Raw genomic sequence first — 18,709 nt, 5'->3', positions numbered from 1 at the left:
CTTTCTTGGGGCTAAACCTCAGTGAACACACAAAGAGACAGGCATGTCTGCAAATGGCTTGTGCGGCCTCATTCATCGATAGGAATGCCAGATGGCTCAAAGGCAGGAACAGAAAAGAGAAAGAAAACGGCAAGATAGCAGAGAAACTTGGGTCAAGTGGAGAGGGAAGGGACTCAGGCGAAATGAAAGAAAAAACAAGAGTTGGGAGATGGAAGCCTCTGCTGTGAGGACCAGAATGTACTCAAAGTTGATTTATGTGAAGGAGCCAGCAAGGCAAGGACTTAAGAATAAAATAGGCATAATGACAATAAATGATGGGAAAGAAAGATGATTTCAACAGAGGCAACCAGAGTCTCACATCCATCAATCCCTCTTGTGTGGGAGTCTGCTAGAGCAGAACTATTCAAGCTGCTGTTTTCAGCCATCAAAACTGGGAGCTGTGAGGTGCTTTCCAAGCATTTTGAACAAAGAGAAACTCCCCTTATGTGATCTCTTTCCAAGAACACTCCACTGGATCACATTCTACTTTCTCCTACAAGTTTCTTTGTGCTTCACTGCAGTTTCAGGTTCTTGGAGATCATTTGGCAGGGTCTGGAGCAATTGCAGAGCAGGGCAGACACCAAAGGCATTTAATTTGTAGCCCACTTGGAGAACTTGGTTCTGTCTATATTCCATGCCACCATTTGTGGAAAGGCAAAAGAATATCACATTTTCCTTCTGTCCTTCTTGAGATGGAAGAGACCCCACACATAATGTAAAGAACAGACTAGCATATAGAAGCTTAAAAGTTTGGTGTGTTCACAGTACACGTTTACTGTGTCTAGCATCGATTTAATTTCCTAACACTGATTGAATTGGAAAGAAGATTCAGCCACATTTTTTATTTTTTATTATTCTGTGAAAGGTCAAAATTGTCAAGAAAAATGTATTTTGCAAGTGAAGGGGAATAAAGAAGTCATTATGGAACAGGCAGGATGCAGGCACATTTTAATAATTTTCACGTCAGCCATTCCAAGACAGAATGCACATGGAGTGCTGTAATTTTCCCTTGCTTAGTGCAAGAGATTTTCTTGGAACCACAAAGTCAGAAGGGACTTTGGAAGTCATCTAAATGGCCTCGGTCCAGGATACCTGAAGGAGCATCTCCACCCCCATTGTTCTGCCCGGACACTGAGGTCCAGTGCCAAGGGCCTTCTGCCGGTTCCCTCGTTGCAAGAAGCCAAGTTGCAGGGAACCAGGCAGAGGGCCTTCTCGGTAGTGGCGCCTGCCCTGTGGAATGCCCTCCCATCAGATGTCAAAGAGAAAAACAGCTACCAGATTTTTAGAAGACATCTGAAGGCAGCCCTGTTTAGAGAGGCTTTTAATCTTTAATTGATTATTTTATTCTTCTGTTGGAAGCCGCCCAGAGTGGCTGGGGAAACCCAGCCAGATGGTCGGGAAATAAATAAATAAATAAATAAATAAATAAATAAATAAATAATAATAATTTACTTCAACGCACGGCTCAATTCAGGATCTGCCATGCAGGATGCAACTGCAGAATTCCTGGCAGATGGCTGTCCATCCTCTCCTTAAATACTGCCCAAGAAGAGGCCCGAGAAGAGGCCCCCAGCACTTCCTAGGGCAGCCCATTCCACTGTTGAACAGCTCTTGCCATAAGAAAGTATTTCCTAATGCTTAGTCAAAATGCTTCCTTGCCATTTTCACCCACTAATTCTACTCCTGCCCTCTGGAGCACTATGTGGATTTTCAGGTCAGGATAAAACCCACCTAGGATGGAGAGATATAAGAATAAAGAGCATTCTAATCTCTTGGGAAAGGAAAAAAACAGGATGATACATATTGCACTGTGCTCCTGTCTTAGCCCATGAGGAAGACAGCAAGACCAGGGGGCACTGCTAGTACTGTACAACTATTTTAGAGTGTGTTTGTTTTTTCATTGCAGTCCCAATTTTGATTGCTTTCCTCTCCCCTGCTATGCGCTTTTCAAGAGTGACTGGCATCTATGAGCTTCAGCCTAAAGTGTTAAATAGTACCTGCTGAAGAACAGCTGGCATAGTTGAACATCTACCCCTTTATTCCTTTACTCCTTTATTCCTGCCAACCTAGCAGTTCGAAAGCACGTCAAAGTGCAAGTAGATAAATAGGTACTGCTACAGTGGGAAGGTAAACAGCGTTTCCGTGTGCTGCTCTGGTTCTCCAGAAGCGGCTTTGTCATGCTGGCCACATGACCTGGAAGCTATACGCCGGCTCCCTCGGCCAATAACGCGAGATGAGCGCGCAACCCCAGAGTCGGTCATGACTGGACCTAATGGTCAGGGGTACCTTTACCTTTACCCCTTTATAGTTGAGGCATCTCTCTCTCTGAAAAAAAAAACATGACTCAGAATTGTCCCTGAGGGGAAGGTGGGGGACAATGCACAATCTTCTCTGCACACCACTGAGGGATCTCCCCCCCCCCTGAAATTAATGTCTCCCTTCCTTTTTTCTTGGGTAGGAGTAGAATAGGAGCAGGAATCCCCTCCCCATCCCCAAGCAGAAGGAAGAAAGCTTGTTTTTTATTAGTGCACAGATCCTGACCCCCACTGATTTGTATTTATTTTTAAAATTTCTATTCCACCCTTCCTCCCAAAGGAACCCCTGCCAGGCACCTTTAAATCAACCACCAATAGATTTTTATTCTTTGTGTTTTCACATGCAGTTTTAAGAAACTAAGAGGAGACAAAATACAACACTTGCTTTAGGGATATAGAATTTATAGATGACATTGCACCTCTCATTTAAGGCGCCATTATGATTGTTAACTGGGAATCCCTCTCATAAACTCACCCTGCATTTGAAAACACACACACACACACACTAATAAGAGTCTGCTGTCACCTTAAAGATTAGTAAATTTATTGTGCTATAAGCTTTCCTGGCCTTCAGTTCACTTCCTCAAAGGTAGATTTCAAAATAGCAGTAATAGTAAAATCCGATTCAATCCCAAAGGAAGAGTCTACAGAGGTGTCTATACGCTGGCACCTATCCGACAAGTGTAATTATTTGTTTGTCTAAGGAGGGTTTCACTGGCTGCTTAACTGCAAAGAGGAATGTAGTTCTTCTCAGAGGAAGGCAGGTGGCGGAAACGTACAATGGAAACCTGTGCAAAACACCCCAAACGAAGCTAATTCTGTAGCATTCTTTCTGAACAGCTCAGCTGCGCTCCCCCCCCCCGTGGCCGACTGGGGTGACGTCAGTATGGCAGTGGCGAGTCAGGTGATGCACACTATAAGCGAAGGGAGCTGTCCGGGTGCTGAAAACAGTCCATAAACTTGCCGCGGACAGATAACGAAGACCATGCTTTAAATTGTCTCTGCACACAGGTAAGCAGACCTACTTTCTCTTTAATTGACAAACAGAATGGGAGACCAAATGCGCACACTCTCTATGCCTATACAGTTTCCACTGCAAGGATCAGGCGGGGTGGGAGGGGGATAGTGTAGCCAGGAAACGTCTGAAATTGCCACCTGATGCACTTCACTTAAGTAGCACAAAAACACGGTTTTACTGGGCAATTTAAGAACATTTCCTTTGCACCTGATAATGAATACTAAAAATAATAACAGCCAAAAGCCCTGGAAAAGGTTGATTCTATACAATTACAATGTAAACCAGTTATACTGTGGCAATATCCTAGAAAGGTGATTTTGGTAATTTCACTTGCTCTTAGTACATTATCAACATGTGCATGAAGCTACATATGCTTCTAAAGAGCAGTAGTGAATTTAAGGAGAACTACAAACACCAGCAAATAAGGTTTTGCTCTTCTCCTCTAGAACATCACAGTTCTTTCTGATTAAAGTGAAAGTGTTAAATCTTCATGGTTAAGATGGGCTCACTGGATCTCTTCAAATGCTTTAAGGGAAGCTGCTGTTGAACCATCTTCATAATGAGCAACGAAGTGGGGGTTTGATTCAGTGACAGTAGATTTGTACTCCATAAATGCAATGTGAATTACAAGCAAACTGCAGGGTTTCAAAATAAACAGTAGTAAGGAAATATTCCCATTGTGCCTGAATGCAATGTGAATTCACAGGAAGCAGTAATCTGGAAAATAATACAGCTGCCATGCAAAAACAGCTGAAACAGCGTATTCCTATCATTTCCCATTTATATTAAAATATGTTCCATTTGGAACAAAATCAAATCCCGAGGCAGCATAGAAAATATGCAATTCTTAAAAATATTACCTTTCAGTATACAGTACTACGATTTTCTTGTATTTGGAGCTTAAAAGTTTAAGTTTTATCGGGGAACTAGAAAGAAAGGTGATTTACAGTTAAAGTACAAAGTTTTATGGTTCAGAATGCAAGGTAAGACAGAGACAATGATAAGAATTCAAAAAGCAAAAAGAAAGAAAGAAAGAAAGAGAAATGATTCTAAGATGTTTCTCATGACGTGGTAAAATTCTGGTTGAATTGCTATCTAATAGCCACCTGTGTATGTCTGCTGTTGCACTGAAAAATAGCTGTAACAGAATAAAAGTATTTCCTATTCTCTTAAGGGTACTGTGAATTGCTTTTCAATCACTGTTTTCCTCTACATCCAGTCTTGAAAATTAACAAATTATTAGGTAGCATTTGGGGGTATTCAAAGTTCTCATTTGTGGTGCAGCTGGGAGGAAACAAGGCAATTCTGTGGAACACGGTGGTACTTCAATTACCCCAGTATGTGAAATTATTTCATACTGTGTTGCAAAAGAAGAAGAAGAAGAAGAAGAAGAAGAAGAAGAAGAAGGAAAAAGAAGCTTTCTTGACTGGCATAACAAATCCACTGTAATTTTCTACTCAGAGCAGTGGGTGTGTACAGGCATTAGGGATTTTTCCCTCTCATGAATCACAGGCATATCAACAGGATATTTTACAGAGTACAAAGAAAGGGGGAAATGAATGAACTGAAAAATATGAATTAGGCAACGACAAAGGAAGCTGCCTCTTGCAGAGCCAGGCTATTGGTCCATGTAGCTCAGTACTGTCTGCACTGACTGGCAGCAGCTCTCCAGGGTTTCATGGAAAAGTCTTTCCCATCCCAGCCTGGGCACACCGGGGATTCAACCTGGGACCTTCTGCATGCAAAGCAGATGCTGTAGCACTGAGCTATGATTTTATGTGTGGTATAATTTTGATTTACCTTGGATGGTTTGTTACCTGAAAGAGAGAAAATAATATATTAGAGATCCTAGATTTCCTTCAGCCAGATTTTAACTGCCTAGGGAACTTGAATAGTGCCCTAGTAGCCTGGAGAAATGATCTAAACACAGCACAGTATGTGTGCATGGAAAATCTATTTCAAATCTTTGACAACAATATAGGCAAAGCCTATACTCAGGGCTTAATTTGCTTATGTGTTTTCATAGAATGTATTAAGTAGGAACAGATAAACATCTCTTCACCACTGAATTCCCCCAAATCAGGGATTGGGCTGGAGGGCTTCTAGATCTGACAGCATTATTTTCATGCGGTCAGAGTGCTCTAAATCTGTTGTTTTAGAAATCAACCCCTTCTCCAGCCACATCCTTACTATATAACATCCAATGGACTCTACTGCTTGCTACCCACTTTCATAGACAGAAGGATAAAATGCCAAATAAGCAGAAACACCTGATCAATAATGTTATAAGCTTAGAATTATATTTACTATGCACTGTATTATAGCCCTTATGATGTAACAGACTGACAGAGATGAATTCTCATTTACCACCAACAAAATGATATACATAACCCAGCAAAAATGTTCATTCAAGGCACTGGAAATCAGAGAGCTATAGACAGCTATCCAATACCCAATTATCTAGAAGTAAGCCTCATTGAACTCATTGGGACTGATTTCTGAGCAGACATGTATAGGATTATTCTGCAAACATAAAGAAACAGTAAAGGATTTTGGTCTGTTCTGATAGTCTATAGTCCATCAAGGTTGTTTATTTTTAGGTTTTCTTTTTTTAAAAAAAAATCAAGCATCAATAAAAGCATGTACCTGGTGCAATATTATGGACAACATTTTCCAAAGTTCAATTTAGTTTGGAAGCACATTTTCAAAAAGCAATAATCCTCCAGGTTTAAACACAACCTTTTGGAGGGGGGGCGTTTCCCTAGGTTGGGGGCCACACAGGCTGTTGGAAAGGAAAGAAGGAGGTGGTGCTGAAATAAGAACTGAATGGGACATACCTTACCTCTCTTCCTTTCTTACCTTCTCCCTCTCCCTCTTTCTGCCTCTCTCTCACACACCCCTTCATTCATCCATCATCCATTCATTGCTTCACACACATTTCACCCTTCCATTCATTCATTTATCATCCATTCACTCCCTCCCCTCCCCCTCCCCTCCCCTCCCCCTCCCTTGGCTTTGGGGGGGGGAGGCATACCCAAGGAGCTGGAGAGGCACATATGGCGTTTAGTTTATAGGTTGCCAATCTGTGCTTTAGCCTCTCAAGCTCCCTGATGATATTGCTGCAGAATAACTGTTTTAACTGCCTCATCGCTTCCTCTCTGTAATTCTTCCATTTGAATTCAATAAGGGTGGTCGGGGGGGGGGGAGACTGTCATTAATAGGAATAAACTGCAATATTTCAAACAAAAATCACCCTGCAGTTTGGGAATCCTGGTTCTATTTCTTCCACTATAGTAGTCCATTTTGAGTCAGTTCTCTACTGCAAAGTTGTGTCATTTGAATGGAGTGAATCAGCAGAACATAATGCTCTATTAAACTGTACGCAGTAAAAAAAAAAATACCAACAGTTGTCAGGACCTCAGCTGAACAGAGACCTTCTCATTCCTACACATGGATGCCATTCTGATTTTCATATACAGATACATTATGAACTAATTTCTATTTTGATTAAACAACTAATCAAAAAGCTGTCTCAAACCATTAGGCAGTTAGACTGGTCTGAGATAGTCAGGTACTTCCGAACCTATAAAGTTATTGTATGTACCTTCATTGAAGATGCTGCACAATAAATAGAATAGCCAAGCCCCTGCCAAAGGCTTAGACTCTATGATTAGAATGTACAGTAGTTATAACTACTTTATAGGGAAATGCTTATGTAGTGCCCATGGTCCCCTTCTACCATCCCTTCCACCTCTGGAATTGGGCATGGATGAAGTATTCTGTTGTTGACAGAAAATAGGTTATGGTGTGTTCTTGGTTGTGGTGTATATCAGGCTGGAGATGGGAAACTAGAAGTGCCCTTGCATAAGACGATTTCTGTTGCACAAGAAGTGGTCAGCATTGGATGTTGTCCACAGCATCCACACAACAGACTCCATATGGGACTCCCCCTTCTTCCTCCCCACAGCCCCTTGCACACCCTTAAGATCTTCTCCAGTGGCTTGGGGAACCACCCAGAACATACTTTGATGTCGGTGCAGGGCATAGAAGAGGAATAAAAAGTCCCATTGTGCAAATGGAACTCCATGCACAGAGTGTTGGATACAACTGCTTAGCTACAGAAGTTCTCTTCTACATTATACTCAGAGGGAACCCAACTGAAATTAATAGAGCTAACTTAGCCATGTCCATTAATTTCATTGGGTCTACTTTGAATAGGACTAGCATTGAATATGGGCTATTGTGTTTAATACACCCCTAAAATCCTGCTGTTTTCTAGAGATTATAGGTCAAAATTTCATTGCCATGAGCTTAGATAATGTCTAAACTTTTGTGTGTTAATTTTCATTTTTTTATTTTATTTTAAGGAAACCTTTCAAACATGGCCGATGCTAAAACCTCAAGGCTTGCTGCAGTCTTGCTTCTTGCTCTGCTTTCTGCCCTGATCTGTTCTGCCAGTGCTGCTTCATTTCAACGTTACCAAAACATCCAGAAAGATCCAGACTACCTGATGAAAAACTTGCAAAGGCTTCCAAGCCCAGATATGATCAAAGCGCTGGAATACCTAGAAAACCTCAGAAAACAAGCCAGCAATGGAGAAACGAGCCCAGATGATAGCTCCTATCAAAGTGTCCCATTTGCTCTGCAGCCAAAGGAAAGCAAAGATCAGAACTACCTGTCGGACAATCTAAGAGAACCTTTATCAGAAGATGAGTCACAGTGGGCTAAGGCCATGTTGGAAGCACTAAGGCAAGGAGAAAAAGAATCCAAGGGAGCCTTGAAAGAAGGTAAATTCTACCCCATGAGTTCAGATAACATTTTCCAAGATGGAATGACTGACGATTATGATGACCGCACCTGGCCTGAGACAAGGCACAAACATTCTAAGATACCCCATGTCTACTTAGAAGAAAATTCAAGAGACAGCCCTTATAAGCGGACAAATGAAATAGTGGAAGAGCAGTACACACCTCAAAGTCTAGCTACCTTAGAATCAGTGTTTCAGGAGCTGGGGAAGATGATGGGGCCAAGTAACCTTAAAAAGGGGAGGTTTGATGAGGAACAGAAACTCTATGCTGATGACGAAGATGATGCCTATAAAGGAAACAACCTTGCCTACGAAGATGTGGTGGGAGGAGAAGACTGGAACCCAATAGAGGAAAAAGTGGAAAGTCAGACCCAGGAAGAGATCAGAGACAGTAAGGAACAAATTGAGAAAAATGAAGAGGAGATGGATGACGAAGCAAAGAGGTCCAGCATCCTGGAGGATGAGATGAAAAGAGAGGACAAAGATCAAGTCTCAGAGGATGTTTCACAGCTGATGGATTATTATTTGAAAAAGATGATAAGCAGTGCCGGAAATGACAACTCAAGATTCAAGCAAAATGAAGACAAAAGGGCCGCCAGATATTCTGGAAAGCAACTTGATCCTCAGGCTATTTATCAGTTAATAGAAATATCAAGGAATTTACAAATCCCACCTGAGGATTTAATTGAGATGCTGAGAGCTGGTGAAAAACAGAGTGAAAAAGAGCAAGAGCCTGAACTCCCAGAAGATGTTGACGACATCCCTGAAATTAATGTAGACAATTCAGATGTATTCAAAAATAAAATGAACTCCTTGAATGGTTACAGAAAGCAGCGACTTAATTTGATACCGGATAATGTGCCAGAAGATCTCACCGTAGAAGATATCATCAATCTTTTGGGGACTGAAAATGTAGGGAGTCAGAAACCATCTTATCCAGCAAATCAACTCAAGCAAGAGTTGCTAAGAGTTTCCTACATGCCTGGAAGATCTAAAGGGCACCAGTTTTCCAAAGCTGCTTGGTTAAACCATTTGGAAAGACGACAAATGGAACAGGAATCACTAAATGAAAAGGAAGAAGACTTGGCAGACTACTTAGCCAAGGTGCTGGCAAAATACCCTGAGGTTGTTAATACAGGTCAGATGAAACAAATTCCACTCGCACTTTCATCTGAGGATGACTTGCAAGAAGATGACCAGTTTGAGCAGGCTATCAAAGAACATCTAAACCAGCTTGGAACTCGAGAGTCAGACAAGTTGACATCTCTTAGCAAAAGGCTGTCCATGGCCCAAGAGAATGACGACACACAAAACAGACCATATATGGATGAGGATATGCTAGCAAAGGTTCTAGACTATCTAAACCAGGAAAAGTCTGAAAGGGGGAGGGAGCACATTACTAAAAGGGCAATGGAAAATATGTAGTTATTTCCTTATTATTTCTCTTCATTGTATTGACTTCTACCCCAGTTCTGTTGTGATTTACCTTTCTTTAACAATTTGAGGCATGTTCAGACATTACACACAGCTGCTTTATGCACATAGGAATTCTGGCACCTGCATTTTCGTGAGTAATGTTACATCTGAAATGGGAGCTCATGGACCTCAGCTGTAGCTACCTCTGTGATCTCTGATAAAGGTTTTAGAACATGGAATCACAGAGATTCCTAGAGATGATATTTGTGAGTTCCCAGCAAACACATTGTTTTGCTCATGCAAATGAACATGCCCAGAGGATCCCTGCAGGTGCAAAAAGTGGCCCAGTTCTGTGTCTCAACTGGTCCCAGTGGTACATGACTTGACATTGAACAGTCTGCGTAAACTCCTCTGAGCTGTTCTGTTGTTTATGGGTATCTTTCAATGTTCTAAATCTTGGTCATGTAACAAATTGCTTCAATTTTTTTAAGAAACAGTTTTATGAAATTAAGTGAAACTATGTAAAACAATGACCACGACAGATCATGACAATGGCAGAATGACAACTGCATTCTATGAGGTTTTTTAAATGAATTGAAATATTTTGTTATTGCGTGTAGTGTTTTTGTGGAGTACTGAATAAAAATAAAGCATATAATATATATATAGTTTTATTTATAAAGCTTTTTCTATTCTGTGTTTTATGGTTGATGAATAAATATTATTTCTGGACAATAGACTGTGTTTTACTTTGAGTTACCTATAGAGTGCTCTGCTGGTCCCAAAAAGAAATGTGTAGCCCAGTCATGTGCATTTTTGCTCGCAAGTATGTCCCAAGTGTGTACACACAATTGCAAAAAAAATTGCTAAAGGAATACTGGTAAAGGAATAATGTTTCCCTGGATAAGAGGGTAAAAATGTTTGAACTTTGCTCTTCTATAGCTTGAAATTCTTCCAGTAGAGGTTGGATCATTGTAAAAGATCCAGTTCTATGAGATGTGATTGATTAACAACCTTTACTGGTCTGTGTACTTAAAGTAAGTTTTCCCATTGCCTCCCTTGGGAGCAATAAAGGAAAAGTAAAGGGACCCCTGACCCGTGACCGACTCTGGGGTTGCGGCACTCATTTCGCGTTATCGGCTGAGGGAGCCGGCATACAGCTTCCAGGTCATGTGGCCAGCATGACAAAGCCGCTTCTGGCGAACCAGAGCAGCACACGGAAACGCCATTTACTTTCCCGCTGTAGCGGTACCTATTTATCTACTTGCACTTTGACGTGCTTTCGAACTGCTAGGTTGGCAGGAGCTGGGGCTGAGCAACGGGAGCTCACCCAATCGCGGGGATTTGAACCGCTGACCTTCTGATCGGCAAGCCCTAGGCTCTGTGGTTTAACCCACAGAGCCACCTCCAAATATGCTGTATCCCAAAATCAATGCAAGAGAGAACTATGGGCCCGTCTAAGAACATCTGCAGAGTCTTTCCTAGCTGGCTCACTCACGTGAGTTAAAGAGGTTTTGAGCTTTGGGGCAACACGACAACATGGCCTTTGGGATTGTAGTTGCTGACCTTGATTCAATGGGCCCTCTTTCCATTTAAATAGATGTGAGGGTGCATTTATCCATTCGGGCACACACATATATCAGAATCAGAATCACATAGTGTATGACCAGGGAGGGAGGAGGAATTAATCAATGGAACATGTAAATAGGGTCTTTAGGACCATTTGATTCCTTGACTTAAATCCAGGCACTATAGTTTTGTGAATGGATGGCTATGGAGTCATGCTAAAAGAAGCAAGTATGTTTTCTGTTTTCAATAGGTTGTTTTCAGGGTTATACTACTGAAAGGGCGGGGGAGGACCTGGTTCTTTAAAGAGTAATAACTAGTTTTTCAAGGATGCAGAGGAAGTGCAGGTTTCAATGAAGTCAATGGGGACTTCTTCAAAATCAGGGCACAAGTGTATTCATTTGCTGTTTAAGCATTTCATAACACATGCCTTTTGGAGTACAGTCTCCTCAGAAGATGAAATCAAACAAGGGAGATCCCGTTGAATACATCTGAGTGGCAAAAGTGTGAGAATTCATACTCGTAAGGAACCACCAAGTCTCAGGAATCAATGGCACAAGAGCACTGCTAAAGACAGGCAAACTGCAACAAATGAGTCTTCAAGGCATGAGTCTTCAAGGAAGGGCGTTCCACAGCCATTTCCAAAGGCATCATGCCTCTCCAGGTTATGCAACAGAAAGGAGTGTGTACAGCAGCCTTTCCCAACTTTTTGCCCCCCCCCCCGCTCATAAGATATGGTTCCAAGAAATGGTCTGAAAGTACACAAATCACCACCTTGCTGAAACTAAGAAGCTCTAGTGCTCCAGCTGTTTTTGGACTACAGTTCCCACCATCCCTGTCCATTGGTCCTGCTAGCTAGGGATGGTAGGAGTTGTAGTCCAAAAACAGCTGGAGACCCAGGTTTGGGAAACACTGCTAAAGGGAATACCTTTGAGTAGATTGCACGGTAGGCCTAAGTTTTCAATTCTCCCTTTACAGCTCGTAACCACATAGGGTTGTAGCCCACAAGTTACACTCAGACATTGATTTCAGTGGGTCTGCTCTGACTCAGAAGAACATCAGCATATCTATCAAACTATTAATTATTTGATGCTCATTGGCTAACACAGTTTCACAATGTTTTCTACAGAGTTTGTACTGCTGCCTAAATCACTATCAATTGGTCATCATTTTTGAAATTTTTCAGCTCAGACTTCTAAAAAACTTTTAGCTGAAGAAGAGTTTGGTTGATTATTAGCTTGCCCTCAACATGTCATCAAAATGTCATCAAAACTGGTTAAGTATACACAAGGAAGTTAATGTCATGGCGATCTCTTGGCTGATTTGGAGGCACAGATAATCTTTTATCTCTGAGGATTCAGAGGCAGCAGGTTGGGCGGTGGGGGGGGGATATGACAAATCCCCCTCCCCAGATTCTGTTTTTATCCATTGTGTAGTTACTTGTCAAACATAAAGTACTGCACATTTAACAGGAAATAACAAAAAGGACAATGAATCCTGCATTAGCCCTACTGAAATCTAACCGGATGTCCCAATTTCTTAATGCAGCCTTGTTTAAACAGTTTTCTTATCATTTGCTCTCATTAAAGGATCTCTGGAAATAAAGGTCAAGTATGTGATAACCATTCTAGTCTCTCTTATAAGCTGGTCACACTTGGTGATAGTATTCAAAAAGTGACATGGCATGTCCCTGGGAGATGAGCATATGGCATTCATAATCCCATTAAATCTTCTATGGTAGTCAAGCCACACATCAGAGTTTTGCACCTTGCATCCTATACATTGAACCCTTTCTCCAAGTGGCACTCCTTAGGCAACCAAAAATGGGGCCATCAGCAGGCTAGAGGGAACCCTAAGGTCGAATATTTGGGAAAGCGTCCATATATGTCACCCTCAAAATGTCTAAGTGAGGACCAAGACTGCTGAGCGTCTGTTGAGAGGTGGGACTGGAAAACCAAAGGAGAGGGGTAAGTAAGTATCCTGAAAGATGGCATGACTGGCTAGCTGGAACCCTAAACAGGAGCACTCACACTGTGACATTTGCTGCACGCCTGACTTATATTTTCTGGTCTCCCAAATGTACAGTCCTGGGATAGGATGCCTTACACTGGGGATAGAGCATTGGTGCTACATAAAGAGAATGAAACACATTTCTCCTTTTGTGTGCAATTGTTTGGCTCTCCTCTCCTGTTGCTGTTTCTATAATTTTAAACAGGATTAGTGTGGATTTTTTAAATAAAAAATAAAAAAAATGCAGAACTCATTACCATGGCATTCTCTCCGCTTGCTGTGATCCTTTGATTCTGCCTTGAAGCAACAGGTTGCCATGGCAGCAGGACAAAAGCACCCAAAGCCAGGGCTACATCGTTCATTGGCCACCGTGCTATGATGTAATTGCACATGATGTCTCTGAGAGGGGCTGGAGACTGGCTTTGATGTCTTAACCTCTGTTTCCACTCCCGCTAAAATTGTACAGGCGGTCTCTCAGATGGGGGTCTTCCTTTCAACCTCATTTCTGCCTTTAACATTGGACAGTGGACAGAACAGCTTGGTATATCTCTCAATTCTGTGCTTCTTTGAAATGCGCCTATCAGGTATGGCTTTCCTATTAATTTTGCGGAAAACAGCCAGAGTGCAGCCATACTGAGTCTAAGTACACAAACACTATTTCAGTTTCTGAAATCAATTTATATGAGAAAATGGATGATATCTAAGTAATGTTCTTGATGCTCTTCTATCAGCAGAGGTATCCACTCATGGAAGAGCTTTCTCTTCCACCCAGTAGCCTCCAGTACAGGGCTGGTCCAAGGCCTTTTGGTGCCTGAGGCATAGGAGCCAACTCCTAGGGGCTGTGGGTTTTTTTTGGCCCCCCACAATGAACATATTTGAGGGGGCTGGGCCCCCAGAACGTTGATGGGTATTCCCATTCAAATGGTGTGTGTGCACTGTGTTGATTATGCAGGGCTGGGCTTACCTGGGCCCCCACAATATTTTATTCAAGTTGGCACCCCTGGCTGGAGGCAAATATGCCACCAATGCTTCCACCAGCATGATCTTGAGGTCAGCTAAGACTCTGCAAAGGTCATTTTGACCTGAAAAGTATCTGTGGACAGAAACATGCCTTTTGTGCAGAACAAATAAGCAGAACAGACAAGAATTGTATACTCTTTTTTAATGAGTTACCAACTCCTGTTGCATCATGACCTCTGCCTCTCATTAATCCCAGTAAATGTGCTGTTCATCACCAAAGAAGCCACAGGCATCTTCTACTAATACCCACCAGTGCATCCAGTCCATGATCACTCCTAAAAACTAATATAATTTTCTAATTTAAAAGGTAAAGGTAAAGGGGCCCCTGGCCATCAGGTCCAGTCGTGTTCCAACTCTGGGGTTGCGGTGCTCATCTCACTCTATAGGCCGAGGGAGCCAGCGTTTGTCCGTAGACAGCTTCCAGGTCATGTGGCCAGCATGACAAAGCTGCTTCTGGCGAACCAGAGCAGTGCACGGAAACGCCATTTACCTTCCCGCCGGAGCGGTCCCTATTTATCTACTTGCACTTTGACGTGCTTTCGAACTGCTAGTTTGGGAGGAGCTGGGACTGAGCAACGGGAGCTCACCCAATCGTGGGGATTTGAACCGCTGACTGGCCTGAGGCAAATATGCCACCAATGCTTCCACCAGCAGCAGGACAGATCCTGATCGATGCCTTGGTGGGGTGGTTGCCACAAGTTGCCTCATTGGTGCACCAGCCATGCTAGGGTAGCAAGCTAGCTAGCTTTGGGGCTGGAGGGCAAACCACAAGACACACCTTTTCACCACTTTCCACCCCTCAAAATTTTCCATCCAGCCTCACTTGAAAATCCAGCAGCCCTTGAAAATCTGTTCTAGAATGTTGGCTGAAGAATCGTCAAATTGCACCCCCCCCTTCCATGAGCAGACACCTCCTACTGGAGGAAGAGCCATTATGCTTGTGCAAGAGCACCAGCTGCGTCATACTCCAACCTGCTATAAACAAAACACCTTTAATTTTACAGATGTACTTTTAATCCAGCTCTACATGCAGAATCTTTTAGTTCAACAAATTACTAAAAAAATTATCCAGCACATTTTCCTGGGTCATGGAGTTCTGCAACTCAACAGGACTTCTTTCAGTCCTACTGCCTGTCTTACTTTCCTTCTTCACAGAGGGGAGTCCTCTATTTGATGGGCTGTGGGTTCGAAGTCTAGTTTAGAGATAAAGAACCATACATAGAGCTGGCCTTAAACCTGCCATCATCAGCATTTGCACAGCAAAGGGAGCAGGAACACAGATCACCTGGTCACACAGTATTTCCCACTATGATAAAATGTACTGTTCTTCTATTTAAATGATAGCAATTATTTCTAAATTTTCAGCTATGCATATAAATTAGTATATGCAAATTTTATGCAAACCCAGGTCCTATTTTGGGGGGGGGCGGGGTTGTTGCACTTCCTCCTTTTTGGAAATGTGTAAATGGCCACCGTATTCCAGTGTTCTGCTCTGAATCAAGTTTCAGAAATCCAGAAACAATTCTAGCATTGCTAGCACCAAGCTGGAGCACTTAGGTCACCTGAAACTTAAAGTTACTTTGCTTCTTTCAAAATATTCAGGGCCTGGAACTTCTGCCCCCAAATCCTGCCTTGATTGTACCTTGGGCTCCATGTTATGTGGGAAATTTCTGATTAGTTGTCTCAACTGTTTGCTGCTGCTGCTACTGTTTTTTGTTTTGTTTTGTTTTTTTGTTTTACAGAAATATTGCTGTGGGGAGTTGTCAATTTTGGTAGAATGGTATTTTTTCGAGCAAATTTGCTTTCCAAGTTGCTAATTGAAAATGGTAAGTGAGAAATTAGGGGAGTAATTTAACATTGCCTTTTGCTGCTATTGAATCAGTAACTCCCTGTAGTTGCATCTAAAAGAAAAATCACAAGGGAAACTTTGAACAGAATGGGTTACAAAGTTAGATTATAAATTTCACAAAAAAATAGAATGCTACTGTTACAATGAATCAATTCTGATTTATCTATTTTATTTTATTTTGCTTAAAGACACGTACATTGTAGTCTAGTGTGGGTTAGTGTATGGCATATTGGCACTGGGAATACCTCGTAAATTAAGGGAAAACCCCTATAGCACATATGGATTTATTGTCACTGCACTTCTTGATTGCATTCAGAAGCTATTTTGAAAATAAGATCAGAATGGAACCTGATTTACAGTGGGGCTTTAAATGGGCCAGACTTTATCTGAAGAAGCACACTTGGCCCCCAGTTTCACTGAATCCCTCTTTTGCTTTGACTGGCTCTTTTACTGCAAGATAAGTGGACCAAGAGGGAAAGTCTAAGCAAAAGCCTTTAAATATGACAAAGAAGAATTATACCTCCTGTCCCTGTCATTGCTGGGTCAGGCAAGGCAACTGAGCTGTTCTGGAATTCATTGGAACCATATACCTGTTTTTGTAGTCCCCTGGCAAAGGAAAGCTGTCATCATTGTTAGGAACTTGATGGATGCCATCTCCCATAATTACAATGACTCTTCCAGACAAATGAAGCTGGAACTGCAAGGAACCACAGAGGAATATCCTTGTAATCAAAGCCATATGTGTGTGCGTGTGCATGTTTGCACATGCACATGAGTTGCATGTGTGTGTGTGTGCATGCACAATAGTTGCATTCAATGATTGCTGTCTGTGAAAGTGATTGGTTGGTTGGTTGCAAGTCACTTTGGATTGCCTTGGGCAAGATAAACCGACTAACAAATTTAATAAATAATATAATAATAATGATGGACATTAGCTACCACCTTTCTACATTGTTTCACAGTTGACAAAGAAGCATCTGAGCCTCAAATGACAATTGGAGTACTTCTCCATGCATAGATTTTCCATTGTTCCAGTCTCCTCGCCTTGCCCCTGTTCTTTGAAAGATACTGTTATAGGTTTGCAGATGCTAGAATTTAATTGAGGCTTGGAGTATTAAAACCAGGAATAGCCAGACTCATATGTATTTCAGATAGATCCATGTGTGTATTTGAGTTGTGTACTAGATGTAATCCTAACCCTTTAATTAGCATGTCCACTTCATGTACTTAAGTCCACTTCCTAACCTGTTTGTTAGACACCTTGTTAGACACCCTTGAAATCATCATGTGTTAGAAAGTAAAGGAGTCAGACTAATTTCCCTTTGAGATGTTAGCCAGGGGTAATGGATCATTCACACAGCAAGAGGATCAATGAGAGCGTGGCCTCTGCCTGTGTTAAAAGAGAATACTGCTTAATTAGCAAAGAATTTGAAAACTGAAGATGTACCTATGGTGGATGACTGGCAGATGAAGCTGATAGAATTTATGGAACTGTCCGAGCTGACTGGGAGACTCCAGGACCAGGGGGAAGAATCGGTGGAAGAAGATTGGAAGAAATTTAAAGTTTATTTAGAAGAGAATTGTAAGATTAGTAGTTTTCATTAAAAGATTTGGAAGTATAAAGAGGTTGTGGAAGATTATTAGTTGAGTTATTATTATATATTAAGATTTAGTTAAGTGTTGCTATTGTATTGATTTTTAAGATTTAATTAGAACAGACTTTTGAGATAATTATAAGAGATTATAAGATTGATAAGTTAGTAAGTGATATAATATGTTTAGATAATTATTAAGAAGATTGGAATCAAGATATGGAAGTACTAAGGAAGTAATATAATGAAACGTAGTGGGGAGGGATTGGAGGAAGTCGACAAAGATAGATTTTTTTGGTAGAAGAATGTTTTGATTTTTTATTGTAGTGTTTGTAATTTGTTTTTGTGTATATCTTGTGTGTTTTTAATGTTTGTGTGTTGTATGTTTTATTTTGCAAAATCAATAAATATATTAAAAATAAATAAATAAATAAATAAAAGAGACCACTGCTTGGATTAGTGAAGAGACGAAGCTGGGGTGTGACTTGAGGGAGTTGGGCAAGCTGCAGGGCAAGGATGCTGCTGTGCCTATGGGGGAAGCAGGACTGTCTCGGAATGCTGATGCACTGAACCGACCCATGGCAGGCTCAGGCTGCATATATGTGTAAATAAACCATATTTTGTAATGGCACCCCAGTCTTCACTGTGTCTCATGGTCCAAAAGGAAAAAACAGACCCAGTGCCTGGAGCTCCCTGGAATCTCACTCGGCTGTGGAGATTGAAGGTGGCATGTAGCAGCAAATTATTCATTTTCTATTTCCTCATCTTTCTCTATGCTTCGCCCTTGAAACCTCCATATCTTGAGGTCAGCTGAGACTCTGCAAAGGTCATTTTGACCTGAAAAGTATCTGTGGACAGAAACATGCCTTTTGTACAGAACAAATAAGCAGAACAGACAAGAATTGTATACTCTTTTTTAATGAGTTACCAACTCCTGTTGCATCATGACCTCTGCCTCTCATTATTCCCAGTAAATGTGCTGTTCATCACCAAAGAAGCCACAGGCATCTTCTACTAATACCCACCAGTGCATCCAGCCCATGATCACTCCTAAAAACTAATATAATTTTCTAATTT

At 41.6% G+C, this 18,709-nt stretch overlaps 1 protein-coding gene across 1 annotated transcript; it reads left to right on the top strand.

Annotated features, from left to right (window-relative positions):
• Window positions 1-3,106: 3,106 nt before the first annotated feature.
• On the top strand, window positions 3,107-10,328 carry SCG2 (secretogranin II). Its single transcript, XM_035133332.3, has 2 exons — window positions 3,107-3,365; window positions 7,740-10,328. Exon 2 carries the CDS (start codon window positions 7,754-7,756, stop codon window positions 9,602-9,604), a length of 1,851 nt encoding a protein of 616 aa, XP_034989223.3. The 5' UTR covers window positions 3,107-3,365; window positions 7,740-7,753; the 3' UTR covers window positions 9,605-10,328.
• Window positions 10,329-18,709: the final 8,381 nt, after the last annotated feature.

Source organism: Zootoca vivipara, chromosome 5 (genome assembly GCF_965207765.1).
Source record: "Zootoca vivipara chromosome 5, rZooViv2.hap1.1, whole genome shotgun sequence".
NCBI lineage: Eukaryota > Metazoa > Chordata > Lepidosauria > Squamata > Lacertidae > Zootoca > Zootoca vivipara.
This window is presented reverse-complemented; position numbering and strand designations above follow the sequence as displayed.

Bases quoted from the DNA above. Each gene is read 5' to 3' on its own strand.
- SCG2 (XM_035133332.3), top strand. From the start codon at position 7,754: ATGGCCGATGCTAAAACCTCAAGGCTTGCTGCAGTCTTGCTTCTTGCT.